The sequence below is a fragment of the Saimiri boliviensis genome, chromosome 6 (assembly GCF_048565385.1).
Source record: "Saimiri boliviensis isolate mSaiBol1 chromosome 6, mSaiBol1.pri, whole genome shotgun sequence".
Taxonomy (NCBI): Eukaryota; Metazoa; Chordata; class Mammalia; order Primates; family Cebidae; genus Saimiri; species Saimiri boliviensis.
This window is the reverse complement of record NC_133454.1, coordinates 77,348,166-77,366,021: the sequence shown is the minus strand read 5'-3', so window position 1 is coordinate 77,366,021 and position 17,856 is coordinate 77,348,166. Positions and strand designations below refer to the sequence as shown.

The following is a 17,856-nucleotide window of genomic DNA, read 5'->3' as shown; positions in this document are numbered from 1 at the left end:
ATTCTCGACAAAAAAAAAAAAAAATACCCACCTGCAATATGAGGGACTCCTTATCTCCTTCTAGCCGTGCCAAGCGTTCCTGGTAGGTTTCATTACTAGCAGTACTGTGGTGGTTTACCTGGGTCTAAAGAGGACAGAAAAAAAAAAAAGAATACACTTAAAAGGTTGGAAAAACATCTTACCAGCTTCTAAATGAAATAGGGGATGAATGTAATTTGTGAGGACAGTTTCACTGATTATATGTACAAAACCACTCATCGAAACAGGAAACCACAAGATTTCAAAACTACCATGAGGAGAACCAGATCACATGCCACTGAAAGGTGTGTCTTGGAAGTTGGCACAACCACCCCCTGGATGACCTCACTCCTGGCCAGGAGGCCCTCCGTGAAACTCCAGGCCCAGCAGTGCTTGACTTGACATGCTGGGCCTGGGTTAGCCAGAGGCATTGCCTCCAGAGGCATGGTGACAATGAGGGCCTGCTCTTTGAGGAGACTGGAGAGCCGGTACCATTCACCAAGGGACTACATGGGAACAGCTTCTGCACAGATCTTGGTATCTCCTAACTCTCATGCCAGGGTCCCCTGAAGCCAAGGCATACCTTGCTGCATGGAGGCCCACCCTGAACATCTCAGTGAGCATGAAGGATGGGGGATGTCAACTACAAGGCCCTTCACTCACACCTCCCTTCCCACCCCAATCCCACCCTCCAGTAAGAGCTTTGGTAGCCAGGCTGGCAGGTCACATTTCCTCAGTGCTAGAGCTGAGAGAAGCAAGCTAAGACAAAACATCTTGAGAAGAACTTAAATAAGAGCCAGAGAGATGCCAGAGCAAAAGCACAGGAAATGACGAGTGGCCAGAAACTATAGAAAATAGAGGAAAGGGAGAGGATGTGGAATGTCAGAGGAGAGGCAGAATCTTACAAATGTCCCAAGCAGAGACAGGAGGTGTCACTTTCTTGGGTGTGTCTGACCTGCTTGTCGGCAGAGAGGAGGGAATGAGCTGCTAATGTCACTAAGCTGGCCCCAACACCTCCTTCCTCCATGGTGAATGGAAGACTGAAACCAGGCTGGTCTGCAGTAGGTCACCCACAGGCTTGGCAGTCTGAAAAAGTAGATCTGATTGCTAAATGTGGAAATGAGTATCACATAATCTGAGCTGGTCCAGTGAAATCAGTGCTTCAATATTCATGAGGCAGGTGTCCATCACCCTAGAGGAAAGCCTCAATTGTGCAGAGGCAGATGTGAGAGGCCCAGAGTTGGACCACCTTGTCCTAGGCCATTTCCCCACATTTCAACTTTTAGTGTGGGCCCTCCCACCACCCTCCATGAGAAAGGGCACCTCCTTCCTCCCCTGATCCCACCCCTTCCCAATGCACTGTGTAGGTGAGGGAGGCAATGGAGCCATGCCCAGTCCTAGAACAGAAATGTGGACCAAGCATACTGCACTCAAGCCTAGAGTCTCACTAGTGAAAAATACACTGATTGTTTGTTGAAGGTGAGCCAGAGGACAGGCCCAGGGGCCACTCCCTAGGCCAGCTGTGCCAGGCAGCACCTGCTGCCACACTACTGTCTTCTGCTCCAGCCCCTCTGGAGCCTGTGTCTTGTTCATTGTTATGTGAGCGCTTTCATGCCACAGACAAAGAGCCTTAACAATCACAAATGATGTATTTGTTAATGGTAGTTTATTGTTGTTAAATTAATATTCCAGTTCTCACATAATCAAACTCTCTGACTAGAATCCAAGGATATAATCTATATTTTCTCAGAACCTGAGAAGAAAAGATAGGAAAATAATTCTTTTTTTTTTTTTTTTTTTTTTTTTTGAGACGGAGTTTCGCTGTTGTTACCCAGGCTGGATGCAATGGCGCGATATCTCGGCTCACTGCAACCTCCACCTCCTGGGTTCAGGCAATTCTCCTGCCTCAGCCTCCTGAGTAGCTGGGATTACAGGCACGCGCCACCATGCCCAGCTAATTTTTTGTATTTTTAGTAGAGACGGGGTTTCACCATGTTGACCAGGATGGTCTTGATCTCTTGACCTCGTGATCCATCCACCTCAGCCTCCCAAAGTGCTGGGATTACAGGCTTGTGCCACCGCGCCCAGCCAGGAAAATAATTCTTAATAGCAGATCAAATTCTTCTGTCAAATAACTCACATGATGTGTGACAGAGAAAAAGGACCCAGTGGACAGAGAAAAAGGACCCAGATGTCCAAGAGAGGCTCTGCAGGCAGAACCCCAGTACAAAAGTCCACATGGACATGGAGCCACCTAGCAGTGACAGCTGCCCATTCTCTGGCAGGAAACGGAGAGAAGACTAAAGACTCCTTCCACAGACTCCAGCAAGCCACTGTACTAACTATGCTTTAATCAAATGGTGTACAGTATATTCTTCATTATAATAAAAGGTCTACCCATGCAATAACCCAGAGAGGCAACTGTTTTTACTAGTTGACAAAAAAGAGTAAGAAAGTTGAAATCATAACTCCAGTTAATAAAAGGTGTGACCCACATTCTATAACACATGCTAGAAGAGGGTAAAAATCTAGATTCACACGAGAAGCCAATAAAAAAAGAGAAGCACAACCAGTTAATAGATGCACAGATCAGTATGATAAAATCAAATCAACTGCTTAGGAGAAGCATAACTATTCTCAAGCAAGGGAGAAACGGCTTGTTTTCACAAAGAGATTTTGTGTAATGGGATCAGCAATATCCATGATGGTACCCTTACAGTAAACAGAGCCCAGGAGAACTCATTGCTTTTGTGTGATGCTCTCAGAGTAGTTCAGAGGCTAGTGGGTAATATGGGCCAAAGGTGAAAGCAATTTTGTGGAGATTAATATAATATGGTCCAGGTACAGGGCTGTAAATACACAGCAAGCACCAAGTGCCAGGAACTGTTCAGAGCACTTTGCCATCATGTTTGCATTTCCTACAAAAATGTTTCTATTGAGTAATTAAAACCTATATGAAAATCTGGAAGCCCTGTTAGAGGACCCAGAACAGTGGTTCCTGATGTTTGTCCCTCCTATAACAGATTCAAGGAGCCAGCTCCTTTCCTAGCAGTCACACTGGTCCATACAGCAGTGGTGTGCATGGCAGACAGGTCCCTCCCCCACCCCTAATCATTGTTCTAGAGGAATAGTACATCTGCCTCTTCTACAGGTCCTTCAGAATCACTGCTGTTCTCCAGCAAGCTTTTAAAAGGTAGTAAACGGCAGTGAGAGATAACGTTCCAGACAGAAGCCCATAGTATCCCTATCCTTGGCTTTTAATGAAGTCAGAGCCATGTGTTTTCATGATCTAGACAGGACTGGCATGTGAAAAAACTGTGCTGTTCAGAAAGGCCAGGATCAAATGCCACCTCCGTCTGGAGAAAAACTTGGAAAGCATCTGAGAACACGGCCAAGAAGAGGATTGTCTTGCCGAATGCTAATATTCGTCAGCCAAAGGTAAGGATTTACCTTTGGGTCTATCTGCATATTCTGTATTCTTATAACTCGGCAGCAGGTTCAATCACGTTCTGGTGTCATTCTTGCATTATAAAATGAGTACATCATCAGGGCGTAATAAGCTTTGCGGTTATCAAAATGTGATTCCAATTTATTGAGAAATATGTTTTAAAAGACCAAGTTAGGACACACCTCTGTTTTGCTCTACTTTAAAAACAGCTTGCTTTGTCAAAAGATATGCCTGGTCCTTTAATAGTGGAATTGCAAATAGAAGCCTTGGACGGATAGTGGGTCCCTGCGTGATTCCAGGTTTGATGTGTCTCTGAAAAGTCTTGTCCATGTTCCTGATTAGGCAAATCAGTGTTAGAGCAGTTGCCCAGCTCTCCATGAATGAAGTTAGGTTGGAAGAACCATGCCTACATTCCACAGAGAAGAAAGTACAACCAAATTCTGAAGGATGCTACACGCCAATTTTCTACTGCTCCCCACTGTGGGATGGCAAGTGACTAAAGGAGAGTATCATCCACTCCCTGTTCTACTTGTTAACGATGCTCATCCCACAGATGAATATAAGAAAGTGCATTTTTACTCAAGCAATGACATTAGCCACTAGGCTAGGCCAGCCGATGGACTGACGTACTAAGCTGTGTTACGTATTTGATTGAACCTCCTCCCCCTCTCTTTTGATGGTTATTGCTACAAATGTGACAAGGTAAAAATCAATCTTGTCATTCAAATTTTCCATGGTCAGAGCTGTTTCTGATGCTATAATTCAGGTTAGTTACCTAAAAATATTGTGAGAACCATGTGATCTGTGTGCCCTGTGGAGGTGAATTGTTAACTACAGACTGACACTTCCATATCCTCTTAAACTTTGACTAAAGAATGCCACAGTGAAACATACTACCTCTCCTATACCATGGAACCGAATCAAGACCAGGACTTCTTGAATGTGTGTTGTTAAGAACTCAGCGCGTTTAGTCAAGATTATTGAAGCCAAACCAACTTTGTGTCTATCAGGCTTTGCTCTCAAGAAGCTGAATAGAGTCTTGGACACAAGGAATTCATCCTCTAAAACTCAGATTTCTTGGAGGCAAATATAAAACAGAGCACAGAGTTGTCATATCAAGGTCTTCCGTAGGCCTTGAGAGTAATATTCCAGAGTGTCTTCAGAAACACTGACGACACACCTCCTTGATTCTTACAGGTTATCCCAGGGTCTGTTTCTGTAAGACCCAAATTGCTATCACTGCTGAGGCTGGGCAAGCCTAATGTGCAGCTTGAGCAGTTAACAGCCTAAGGTAGGGCTATTTTCTAAGCCATCTCTAACTGAGAGAGGCCTCAGGAAGATGCAGCAGCTGTGCAGGGTATTCTATGGTTGAGATCCTGGAGTTGCTCACCATAGTCAATCGGCCTCAGCAGGGAGAGGACAGAAAGAGAACTCCGTGTAGCCGGGATGGAGAGGACTGGCTGACTGCATGATTGTAGCAGGGCCAGTCTCCACATAAAGGGCAGTTTGGACCGTACCATGACACTAGCCTAACCTAAACCAAGTCCTGTCCCCTTGGTCAGTGAGTAAGAAATTTACTCTTGATAAGTTCCTCATGCACAGAGAGCATGAGGAACTGACAGACTCAAGAAATCAAGATTTCCGCACCATGGAGAACACTGCATTTTAACTAGGGATGAGATTTTCAGGGGATATGTAAGGTCCAGAAGAGAAACTTTATCATGAATTGTGGAGAACCCTAGAGCAGCCCATTTTCCCCTTGTTCTCTTGCTAAGGAATAGGAACAGAGAAGACTTGTCTCCATCTTGGCAGAGAATTCTTCAGCACCCTACTTTAATGGAATCTGTTGTTTGTCCGGAGTAGGCTGAGATCACCTTTACTGTAATTAAGTGGCACAAATGAGGGCTGCCATCTTTTTAGAAAGCTCCTCATCTCCCTGCCACTGGCTTGTTGAAATCCTTCCTCTGAATTTTTAAACTTAGGAACAGAGCATGGTACTGGTGGTGCCATAAAGTTCTGAGGTTGTCAGCGGCCATGTGCTGCTCTATGTGGAAAAAGCTGGTTTGTAGCAAGAGACAGCTATGAAGCCAATGTGCAAACAAAAGCCAAGAAAACGACTGAGGGCATTCTCATCCCTGGTTCATGCTGTATAAAGGCAGAGATATATTCCAGTCCTTCCTGTTTGTTCCCTCTTGGCTTAGTTCAAACTGAATTTCTGTTATTTGCAACCAAAAGTTCTGGTTAATGCATTTGTCTCAAAAGGTGATCAACTGACTAAAATTTACTCCTTTGGAAACAGACTTGCAGGAAAGAATTCCTGCTATTTGGATATAGTACTGAATTGCAAAGGAATTCTGCCTATTATTGCTTGATTTGCTTAAACTGGCAATTTTTAAGGCAGGGTTGCCAGTCCTAAGCCAACTATAGTTAAAACCAGGATTATCATCAGGGGCTAATTGAGATCTACTTTGTGGCACAGGGAGTGTCCGTGTAGGATGTACTATGATAAAAAGGGCACCCAGTCTCCTTTGTGTGTGGAATAGATGGCTTTCTATCCACCACCTGTTTGCTTCCATTCTTATTTCCCATGTAGAGCAAAAAGGTTAAGACAGGGAACGAATACAAGACGCAAGAGGCCCATGGGTATCAAGCGGGGCTGGTGGAGGTAGGGAGCAGGATGTGGGATATGAAAAAGTAAGTTCAAACAAAACAAGAAATAAACAGGAGCTAAAGTCTAAAAGATATAATGTTGAATCAGAAAATGAATAAATGAAGGGTAAATAACAAATATATCTAACGACTATTTAAGAAGTTATGTTGAAAGAATTACATGTCAGACACAGCTGTACAAATGCCAGGTCTGGGTTCTGGGAGGCTGGGAGCTCTGGCTTCCCTGTTCCCCACATTTGGCCCAGCTGAACTTCAAATGGGGGATCCCTGGGGATTCTTGTGGTATTTCCACATTCATGTACAGAATTCCTATTGCATCCTCCTCCCCAAGGTACCACCTTCTCTGCAGCAAGAGGACAAACCAAGAATAATTAGGAGGCTGGGGCTACATGTGGAATCTCAGGTAGGTCACCTCATCTCAGGCTTTCCATCCTTTCAATAGAAAAAATTATGCTTCACAGAGAAGCAGAGAGGGTCAGTTAGGTCAATATACCTGAAAACCTGGGGAAATAAAACTACAGAATGCTCTTTATAGCAGGATGCTCTAAAAATTCCTGTGTGATACAAAGTTTTTGAATAATCATAGGAATATGGAAATGATTTTAAATTATAATTTAACAAATGAATTTCACTAAATTGTAAATGAATGTAGTTTTGTTTAATCTAAAAGGCTACTGTTCAGTTAGAAGCATTTAATGCCTTCTACAAAAAGTTTTAATTTACTCTTTATGTGTAAGAGAACAACAGGGACAATATTTCTGATCAGGACACCTAAGAAATATCTATAAAGACCTGTACAAACAACCCAAGGGAACAATAAACAAAATACTTTCAGGCTGGAAATGAAAAACAAAACAAAACAAAAACAAAGCCTGTGTGACAGTGACAACACAGAACCCAACATTAGTTAACAGCCCTGGGATCAGCCTTTGGGCCACATTACTCAAGAGGAGTTCCCTTCTCCACTATCCCTGAAAAAGTGCTCACATTGTTGAGTCATATATTCATGGCCACATTTTTTTCTCTCGTACAAATGTTTTATTGTATGCTGTAAGTATTATGTGCTACATACATGTTTATAATGAGTACACTGGGAATTTTTATAGCTAGTAATAACCAATCATAAACATTGGATTTTTATTTCTGTTCCAATCTAGAGGTTAGTTCAAATTTGAGTTAAACATGAACTTTTTTAGCGAAGTTAACCTCCAGCAGCCTCCTCAAAGACATCACCCTCTGACTGCAGTGGCTGTTCAGATCCATGATGCTTGCTCTCTCCTGGCCTAGCCCTTCCACTGTAGCTTGGCTAAGGGATAGCCATGTTAGGCTCTCTGTGGACCTCTAGACAGGGTGTGAGTGCTTGATGCCATGGCTGGGGTCCTGCAGATTTGCCATGGGCATGACTGCTTTAGGTCCTGGCTGGCATCGGCAGGAGAATGCGCCATGCACATGTGCTCTGGTACACCTCAGGGATGCTGGGTGAGGGCAGTTCTGCAGCACTCTCCAACTGGCATGACCCAGATGATTTCCTGTTGGCACTGTACTTCACTGAACTAGGAGAAGGAGTTGGTTCCAGAGTAGTCAGATGGGGCAAGGGGAAGATCACAACAGGGGTGCCATTGGTATACAAGTAAAGAGTGTAGGAAAACCTAAGCTAGTCAGCTCCCCCATGTGACAGCCCTAGCCATCATGTTGGTTTCTGAAGCCAACAGCTGCTTTTCAGAGCTCTTGCCTTGGGATCCTCAAAATGCATCTGCCTTCCTTTTTTGATATCAATAATTGTCATCTTGGCTAGGTCAAGAGTCATATTTCCTTCAGTGCTTCTGATAAGCTATACATTCCAGTGCCTTCAGGATCTTGGCCACAGTACATACACTGTCCCAACTGGTCAGAGCATGTTAAATAATATGATGGCTCTTTGCCTGTAAATATGCTGAGATTCTGAACACAGCATGTTGGGTAAGCCTTGTCCTGGATAAGCCTTAAAATTGTTTCTCCTTATTTAGCCACTTAGGTGACATGTATTTTTAGCTGAATAAGAAAACATAGTGTTTCCAGGCTGCCTGGTCGAGAGGATCTTATCAAAACCCAGAAAACCAGTTACAAGTGAACCATAGCTGCCAGGTACAGGGCATCAGGGGATATATCAAAGTTACTAAGGCTATATCTTAACCCTTTTAGAAACTTAGAATACACAGATCTTAAAAGCAAGGGAACCTAAATAAGTAAGAAGGATTGGATCACAAAGGCTATACCCAACACCAAGGGAACCCAGTAGTATGAGTGTAGGCAGGTGCTTATAAAAAAGAAAACTTCTCCTAGATTTTTTGATTCAGCAGTTTTAGAGCTTTCTGGCACTTATTATAAACCCAATCATTCCCAGGACTAGTTCTACTTTTTCTAGGTGAAGAATGTTCAAGCCAATCTACCATCTTTGGCACAGTGTTAAAGAAGTTTCTTCCAAATGCAAAGCGGATAGAGTGCAATCAGATCCTTGGCTACCAGGAGTCCAGCAAGAGAGAGCCTATCCTGACCTTGACCCTTATGCCCTCCTCCCCCACCCCATTATATATAAAGGGAGGTTAAGTATTGCTGATGGAGTTATCATCCAATGATCTAAATGTCCTCTTTTAAGGAAGAACAAAGCAGAGTTCATAAACAGCAAACAAATGGCTTCTTGGTTGATGAACCTTCATGTCATCACACTCCACGCATGTATTTATTAAATGACTTGAACATTCCTGAGCACCCACTAGGTGCCAGTTTATGTGCTAAGCAATGATTTTGTTCCTGCCCTTAAAAAGCTCTGTGGTATTACAGGGAAGAAGGACAGAAGGAAAAAAGAAATCAACCTTTGCAGCAGGATGTAATAAGTACTGTCATAAAGAATTATATGCACACAAACAGCAGGGGCATAGAGGAGAGACAAAAACATTTCACCCTCAAAAGAGAGAAGTGGCTTTACAGTGGAGATACCATTTGAATGATTGAGACTGAATGCTATAAAGGAATTCCCCCAGGAGAATAGGAGAACAGCAGCTTTGGACATAGCCTTCCCAATACAGATACGCTACCCACGAAGCTATGACAATCACTACCCTTCAGACATTCTTGTCTTCCAGAATGAACACAGCAAACACAGGATACCTTAGGATGAACTGGCCATCAGCTCTCCAACCAAAGGGGCTGGCATGAAGCTCCTAACTAATCTTCGTGGGGAGCTAGATTTGTAGAGAAACACATTTGATTTACCAAGATTTTTTCCCCAAAAAATTATAACCTTGGCTAAGCTTGGTCACTGCTAAATTATCTTTATCTGGTGGCTAGACACCTAAAAGGCTTTAGCACTGGACTGCAGAAACAGCATTTGTATGTGTGCTGGTATCCTGTGAAAAGAGAATGTGAAAGCCAGGAGGAGAGTAAGAAGAGAAGTCTTTGAAGACCGTCTTCTCTGTGCCAACTCCAACAGAAGCACTGAGTCATTATTACTGAAAACACCTTCAGAGACAGTGCAGCAGGATTGGGTGCTAGAGTTGGGGTAGCACTGTGACTGTTTTAGCTCCCCTGGAGGCTTTAGAGCCTGGTGTGTCTTGAACTGTCTAGACCTCCCATATGAGCAACCAACAATCATATAGGCATGCCAGTCATCAGAGTGAATCGGCAACCAACAGAATAGGAAAAAATTTTTGCAGTTTACCCATCTGACAAAGGGCTGATATCCAGAATTTACAAAGAACTAATACAGATTTACAAGAAAAAAACAAACAAGCACATTCAAAAGTGGGCAAAAGATATGAACAGATACTTTACAGAAGAAGACATATATGAGGCCAACAAACATATGAAAAAATGCTCATCATCACTGGTCATTAGAGAAATGCAAATCAAAACTACATTGAGATATCATCTCATGCCAGTTAGAATGGCGATCATTAAAAAATCTGGAGACAATAGATGCTGGAGAGGATGTGGAGAAATAGGAACACTTTTACACTGTTGGCGGGAGTGTAAATTAGTTCAACCATTGTGGAAGACAGTGTGGCGATTCCTCAAGGACCTAGAAATAGAAATTCCGTTTGACCCAGCAATCCCATTACTGGGTATATATCCAAAGGATTATAAATCATTCTACTATAAGGACACGTGCACACGAATGTTCATTGCAGCACTGTTTACAATAGCAAAGACCTGGAACCAACCCAAATGCCCACTGATGACAGACTGGACAGGGAAAATGTAGCACATACACACCATGGAATATTATGCAGTCATCAAAAACGATGAGTTTGTGTCCTTTGTAGGGACATGGATGAACCTGGAAACCATCATTCTCAGAAAACTGACACAAGAGCAGAAAATCAAACACCGCATGTTCTCACTCATAGGCAGGTGTTGAACAATGAGAACACATGGACACAGGGAGAGGAGCACTACACACTGGGGTCTGTTGGGGGGAAATAGGGGAGGGACAGTGGGGGGTGGGGAGGTGGGGAGAGATAGCATGGGGAGAAATGCCAGATATAGGTGATGGGGAGGAAGGCAGCAAATCACACTGCCACATGTGTACCTATGCAACAATCTTGCATGTTCTTCACATGTACCCCAAAACCTAAAATGCAATAAAATAAAATAAAAAGAAAGATCCAAAGTTGGAGAACATAGAATGATGCAAGGGCCAAAGTGAGGAGCTGCTCCTTGGGTCACAAGAATGCCATAAATCGTGTAAGATTTCAAAATGGAAATGAATACAAAGGAAAATGTGTGGAGAAGATTACTTGGGAACAACAGGCAGCAGGAATAACATTACAGAAGGAATTTAAAAGATGACTATAGGAACAAAGCTAGTGCTCACAGAGGGAGCAGAGATGAACAAGCAGGCTAACAAATCACCAAGAATCTTAATGGTGAAATGAAGGTAAGTTACAAGGCAGCAATGAAGAGGCAAGCACAGGTTCAAAGACAGTTTTGGGTTTTTCCCTGAGAATTGAGGAGAAGCATTTTCCACCAAGGGTAAGGGACAGATAGGCAGGGAGGAGCCAAGAGAAGAAACAATCAGAGGAACAATAGAAACTGGAACAGGATTGGGTCAAGGACAGGATACTGGGACAGCCTTGGCTGAGAGAAGGGACTCTTAGCCCATGAAACAGAGGGATGCTGAAAAATGAAAAATGATAGCTGAAACAGTTACATTTTGTGACGAAAGGGAGGAAGCATGAGAGACTCAGCTCAGTTGGCTGTATTTTTTTTCTTTGACATTGGTAGTGACATCAGTTGAAAGGAGCATATGAGGTTGAGACGAATGGGAAAGTGTGAAAGAGCTGCTATGGAGGATGGGAGAGAGAAAAGCAGGGTGAGTCAAAGGATCCCCAGGTGCTGTTGCCAGCCCTCAAAACCACCAATGGCTGTGCTGCTCTGCACTGCCCACAAGCTGTTCAGCAAATGATGGTGGTGTGATGACATTTTGTAAAATCCCACTGGGTAAAAGAGGCCTCTTTTCAAGGAGCTGGCAGGAGTCGCAGGTGCTGGGTATCAGAGATGGCAGAACTCTAGCTTCTAAATTATACCAGGAAACATGATGTGCAGGCACCTTGGGTGTGTTGGCTAGAAATAGGAGGTGTCATATGAAACTGAGGATAGCTAGTGCTCTTGGGTGACCATACCCACTGGTGCCTTTCTCCTGGGATTGAAAAACCTCTTTTCAGAATCAGGATTGGGTACATGGATGTGGATTAACCAGAGGTTGTTAGTTCTGACCAATGTCGTCATCCCCATAACTAACACTTACGAAGTGCTTCCTAAGCACTTAACATATACGGAATTGGCTGGCTGCAGTGGCTCCCAAAGTAGCACTTTGGGAGACTGAGGCAGGCAGATCACCTGAGATCAGGAGTTCGACACCAGCCTGGCCAACATGGCAAAACACCATTTCTACTAAAAATACAAAAATTAGCCGGGCATGGTGGCTCATGCCTGGAATCCCAGCTACTTGAGAGGCTGAGGCAGGAGAATCACTTGAACCCAGGAGAACGAGGCTGCAGTGAGCTGAGATCACACCACTGCACTCCCAGCCTGGGCGACAGAGCTAGACTCCATCTCAAAAAAAGAAAAACATATATATATATATGTATATATATATATATATATATGTATGATTGTTTATCCCTATATTATAGTCAAGGAAATTGAATTCCAGGAAGGTTAAATAAATTACCCAAGTTTACACAGAGATGACATATGAGCCCAAGGAATCTAGATCCAGGATCCATGAGCATTAAGAGCCAACTAGCAGAACAGCCTTCACAGAAGCTACTGCCTGTTTCTGCAACTTTCACTGCAGCCCAGCATGAATGCAAGGCAAAGCAATGTCTGGAGCAAGTGTGCATGTGTGTCTGCCTTTGCAGCTCTTCTGGTCCCAGTGGCCAGGCTACTAGATCAATCTTTAGAGCACCAGATGACAAAGAATAAAGTCTCACATTAGCAGCTTGAGTTCATTCTACTTTCTACTGCAGAACCCAAGCCAATTGTATGGGGGACCCATAGTGATTCCATTTTCTTTGTGACTTCGGGTTGGAATGTGCTTAAGCACTGAGCATGCTGGAAGCCAGGAAGCAGTGTGAAGATGCTGACAGTCTGGGATTTCTGTTCCTGGGAAAATGAACTCTTGCTGAAAGAGCAGTGGGTGGGTCCCACAGACCCCGCTTGGAACTATTTTTAGAGGTGTGTTCATGGCTGTGTGGGTTGGATCCACTGACCTCAATGTAGGACAGGTGTGAGATGTTTGTGAGTCAGGAACCAAATAGCTGAGGGGGCTGAGACCCTCTGGATATTTGTGGCAGGGGACTACCTTGTTCTAGGCTTTGTGCGTTACGAGAACAAACTAGAGCATCAGCCTTGGTCAGCCTTCACTCAGCAACCATAGCCAAGCTGGCCGGATCCAGCAGCCAAGGCGGCCTCTGGTCACCTACAGTGGCCCAGGTCGCAGCTGCCTCTTCTAGGTCTTCTGCATGCTTGGTTTGAGACCTCGATCTGGAATGTGGGAAGGGGCACAGAGCTGAAGGACTGAATGGCCTGAGAGGCACTTCTAGGAGAGAACCTGGTCCCATCTCTCCCTCTTTCAACTTTCCCCTTCTTGGTAATTGCCAACCGCAGTTAAGGGCACACATGTTATTGAATGTCTCTCATATGCATGATACTGTGCTAATTCTATTATCTTACTTAGTCCTCATAAAGCCTGTATGTGGTAGGTACTATTATCTTCCTTATTTTATAGTTGAAGAAATCCAGGCTTTTGAGATGATTTACCTTGGACCACACAGCTGGTAAATGTGGCATTGCCAGGGTTCTAATCCAGGCCTCACTCCAGACTGCATATTCTTAACTATAGGATTAACAGTATACACTATCCCATCCCACAAAGGCCCTGGAGTAAGGTTTCTTTTCTGAACAAATATTTCCCCTCCAGCTCTGTGCCTCTCTGAACACAGATGCCTCCCCTCTCTACCACCTGGGACTGCTCAAAGGGCAAGGGCTTCTACTCTGTGTACCAGGCACCTCTTCTTCTAGAATCTATGCCCTCTGTAAAGGAGAATGAAGAAGACAGTGTTTCTACTTCAAAAACATGAGTTCAGGGCCGGGCGGGGTGGCTCAAGCCTGTAATCCCAGCACTTTGGGAGGCCGAGGCGGGTGGATCACGAGGTCGAGAGATCGAGACCAACCTGGTCAACATGGTGAAACCCCGTCTCTACTAAAAATACAAAAAATTAGCTGGGCATGGTGGCGCGTGCCTATAATCCCAGCTACTCAGGAGGCTGAGGCAGGAGAATTGCCTGAACCCAGGAGGCGGAGGTTGCGGTGAGCCGAGATTGCGCCATTGCACTCCAGCCTGGGTAACAAGAGCGAAATTCCGTCTAAAAAAAAAAAACATGAGTTCAGAGAAACCGGCTCTCCAAGCCACCTCAGCTGAAGGAAGCGCAGGAGAAGGGGTGGGTGGGTCGTGCAGATGGGAAGCGCTGCAGACCTGGGCTACAGGAGGTGGGAGGGAGGGCCAGGAAAGGTTTCCTGGGAAAAGACAGGCTGGATGGAGTCAGATGGAGTCAGATGAAGTGGGTGAGAGTTAGACAGGAAGTGGTCTTCTGGGGTAAAAGCTAAAAGAGAAGATATACACTTGGAAGCTCAAGAGGGTAGATATAAAAGATAAAATCGAAAAGGTAAGTTGAGGTTGGACTACTAATGGTCTCAAAGCCCAGGCAAGCTGAAAATCCTGAGATTTTTCTTCCAGACTAAGGGTGAGTCTCGGGGAGCTCATCATCAGGGTCATAAAATGAAAGGGGATTTTTGTTTTTGTTTTCTAAAAGATTTTTAAAAATCTAGCAGTAGTGATTAGGGTAGAGAATAGGGAAAATACTCTGATCACACTGCCTGTAACATGTCTAACAATTTGAGTTTTGCTTTTTAAACATGCTTTCTAAAATTCCAAAAGTAGGGCCATATGCAGTGGCTCATGCCTATAATCCCAGCACTTTGGGAGGCCGAGGTGGGAGGATCATGAGGTCGAGAGATTGAGACCATTCTGGCCAACATGGTGAAACTCTGTTTCTACTAAAAATACAAAAATTAGCTGGGCATGGTGGCATGTACCTGTAGTCCTAGCTACTTGGGAGGCTAAGGCAGAATTGCTTGAACCCGGGAGGCAGAGGTTGCAGTAAGCCGAGATCGTGCCACTGCACTCCAGCCTGGCACCTGGCGACAGAGTGAGACTTTGTCTCAAAACAAAAATGAAAACAAAAACAAAAATTCCCAAAGTAGAAGAAAAATATCTGTTTTGCTATGAGTCATCCTGGGGGGTTCTAAAGTCTCCTTGCTTCAAGTTTCTCTAAGCAAACTTCCAACTGTCTACAGGATCCAGAATACCCTGGGTCCTGGGATAAGAAGGGCCTTCTTACATTGCATCACTTGCAAAATTAGTTCCTCCACACATAGAAAGTCTCCTGTACTAGGCAAAGTTACAGTATCTGTCCCAGGGGCTGAGACAAGGCTCTGACAATCCTAGGCACATGTTGGCTGAAAGGATTTCTTGATTAAAAGCTTCATTTTGGATACAGGGGAAAGAAAGACCGAGGGATGGAAAGTGCATTTCTTACCTGTTTCCTGCCAGTATCTCCCCAGTGGGGTTTTTAAAAGCTAAAGATGATGCAAACCTTTGCCAAAATGTCTGGTCATCTTGGCATGCTCTCTGGTGACTGTGATACCCCAGGGGCTGGGCACAGACAGGATTTCTGCTGGGTTCTAAAGCAATAATTTTCTACATATTTGGCAGAGAAGATGGATAAAGAGAACTAGACTGGGAGATAGAGAACAGGGTTCAAGACCAGGCTGCACCACTAACAGCCATGACACTAATACCATGAGGTTCTTAGCCTCTCTTGGGCTTTGTTAAATGAGGGGTTTGTACTAACTGATCTCCTCCAAGCCCTCAGCCCTATAATTGTTTTCAGCTGCCTTACTTTTCCCAACATAGCTTACCATATACCACATCATAGCTACAGCAATTTTCTTAAAATACAAACTGGACCCCCCAGTGTATCCTATGTTACTTCCCTGCTACAAGTCCCCCAGCATACAAACCATGTGGCCCACAAGCCTTACTGTGGCCTTAGCTGTCCTACGTGATCCTCTGCCCGTCTCTGCTTGCCATCACTGCACTCAACCACATGGGCTGTCTCAATCTGGACAGACTGAGAGAGTCCATCTTGACTGGCAGACTCCATCTTGCTTTAGGACCTTTGTATATATCATCCCCTTTGCCTGGAATGTTCTTCACCCCATTTTTCACCTGACTCATTCTTACTACTCTTTCAGTTTTCAGCTAAGTGTAATTTCCTCAAACTCCCTGACCCTTCCTTCTCAATCAAAACAGCAGTCCCGTGTCTTCTGTTGTTCCTCCAGGCACACTTACCGGTTGTCATCTGAGGTTTATTTCCTGGGACTGTTTCACCTATGTCTCTAGCACCAGGTAGAAGATCCACAAGAGACTGTTTCTATTTTGCTCACTACTGTACACCCAATACCCAAAACTCAGTAAAGATTTGCTGCATGAGTGCTGCTGCACTCACACAAGAGCCAGCCAGCTCAGTGTCTGGGAGTCGGGGTCCAGGAACCTGCATGCCCCTTCCAAGCCGGATGCATCTTGGCTCTCCTGTCCTTCTGCAGTTAAAAGGTCGAGTCTCTAATCTGTCAGCTGCTTTTGCCCTTCCTGCCTCTGAAAAACATTCAGCCTAAAATCCCTTAGTGTGAAAATAAATTCATACCTATCTTAGCCAATTTAAAGGCAGCCACAAAAGAGGAAACAGCCTGAATTCTAGGAGTGCGATGCTACTCCAACCCCCAACGTTCATTCATTCCTTGCTCATACCACACACTAAGCCTTATCTAAAGAAAGGGCATGAACAACTTGCAACATAAATCCTCAGCTTCAGAGCATTCAAAAGAGAACTCCCTGAAAGCTTTCCTCCGGAAATGCAGAAGCTGATTCTGCTGACAGCAGATGTGTCCTCCGCTGGATAAAATCAGAGTGAGAATGAGTTAAACAACTTCTGAATTCAATGCATTTAAAAAGGCAGCATCTTCCTTTTCAGTTTGTCCTCAAACTGAAAAGCAGTGGGCACAGTTTTCTGCTCACGGTGTTTGCAGCCTCTGACTGTTTAAGTGCCAAAGTTAAAATAACCAACTTTCCTCACTCCATTCTTGCCTTTCTGTACAAGAGACTCATTCACTAGAATGTGCATAGAGAAACAAAGACAGCTGACTGTTTTCTCCCCGGTGTCTATAATTAGATTCTCATGAAGCACTTGGCCACAGCAGGGCTCTGCCGGACAATACCTCCCCCCACCACACACACGCACACTCACCCCAAAACACCCTAAAGTGTCTCCCCCTCACTCATCTCCACGGAGACCCAGACAAAGCAGCCAGTCACTTACCCTCTTCAGCCACGAGAAATGCTTGTAAACATCAATGTCCCCATCCATGCTGGGCACCCATGTCAGCAGTTAGATGCCGTGGTTGAAAAAGCCCTTTTTCTGGCTGGAGACCAAGTTCTCTCCTCTTCCTTGCCTCTGCCCACTCCTAACTCAAGAACTCCAAGCTGTGTTCAAATTTCCCCACTTCCCTGGCCTGCATCCTTCGGCCTCTCCCTGGACAGTTTCAGACACACAGCGACTCAGAGCAGACCGTGCTGCTCCAGCGTCCTCCCCGACCGCCCCCACAGATACACATACACACACACACACACACACACACACACACACACATACACACACACACGCACACACGCACCAGGACTGGGATTCAGAGCCCGGCAGAGAAATCAAACCTAGCACAAAGCGGGTGGGGGGGGAGGAAGAAAGACTTGGACAGGAGTTGTAAACACAACACACACACGCGCACACACACACGGGAACGTTCTCAGTGATAATACCGGAGCCTGCCAGAGGGAAACAGTCCTGCAGAAAATTCCTTGTCTGGCTTCCCCCTTCTGGAGTGGCTGGAACTCATTACCGAGAGCCCCGATTTCCTGTCTCGGCTTCACTCTGCATTTACCCAGGGCTCCCAGCTGCTCTCAGTTTATTTGGGACTGGGGAGAAGACTAAAAATAAGTGCTGCTCTTGGAGGAGCTCACTGGTTCCCACACACAGTCTGACCCCCGCCCCGAAGCTCACACC

At 44.8% G+C, this 17,856-nt stretch overlaps 1 protein-coding gene across 13 annotated transcripts in view; it reads right to left on the bottom strand.

Moving 5' to 3' along the window:
• The window catches only part of PPFIBP2 (PPFIA binding protein 2), a 143,995-nt gene that overhangs the window by 65,374 nt on the left and 60,765 nt on the right, over positions 1–17,856 (bottom strand). For 10 of the 13 annotated variants that reach the window (XR_745078.3, XM_010339478.3, XM_010339565.3 and 7 more), the window contains one exon: positions 32–124. Coding sequence is in view for 10 of the 13 variants with exons in the window: in XM_010339478.3 (XP_010337780.2) it covers positions 32–124 (93 nt within the window). In the remaining 3 variants the exon portion in view is untranslated. Of the gene's footprint in view, positions 1–31; positions 125–17,115; positions 17,845–17,856 lie in introns of those variants that run through there. The other 3 variants (XM_074401048.1, XM_074401049.1, XM_039470611.2) reach the window with 3 other exon arrangements.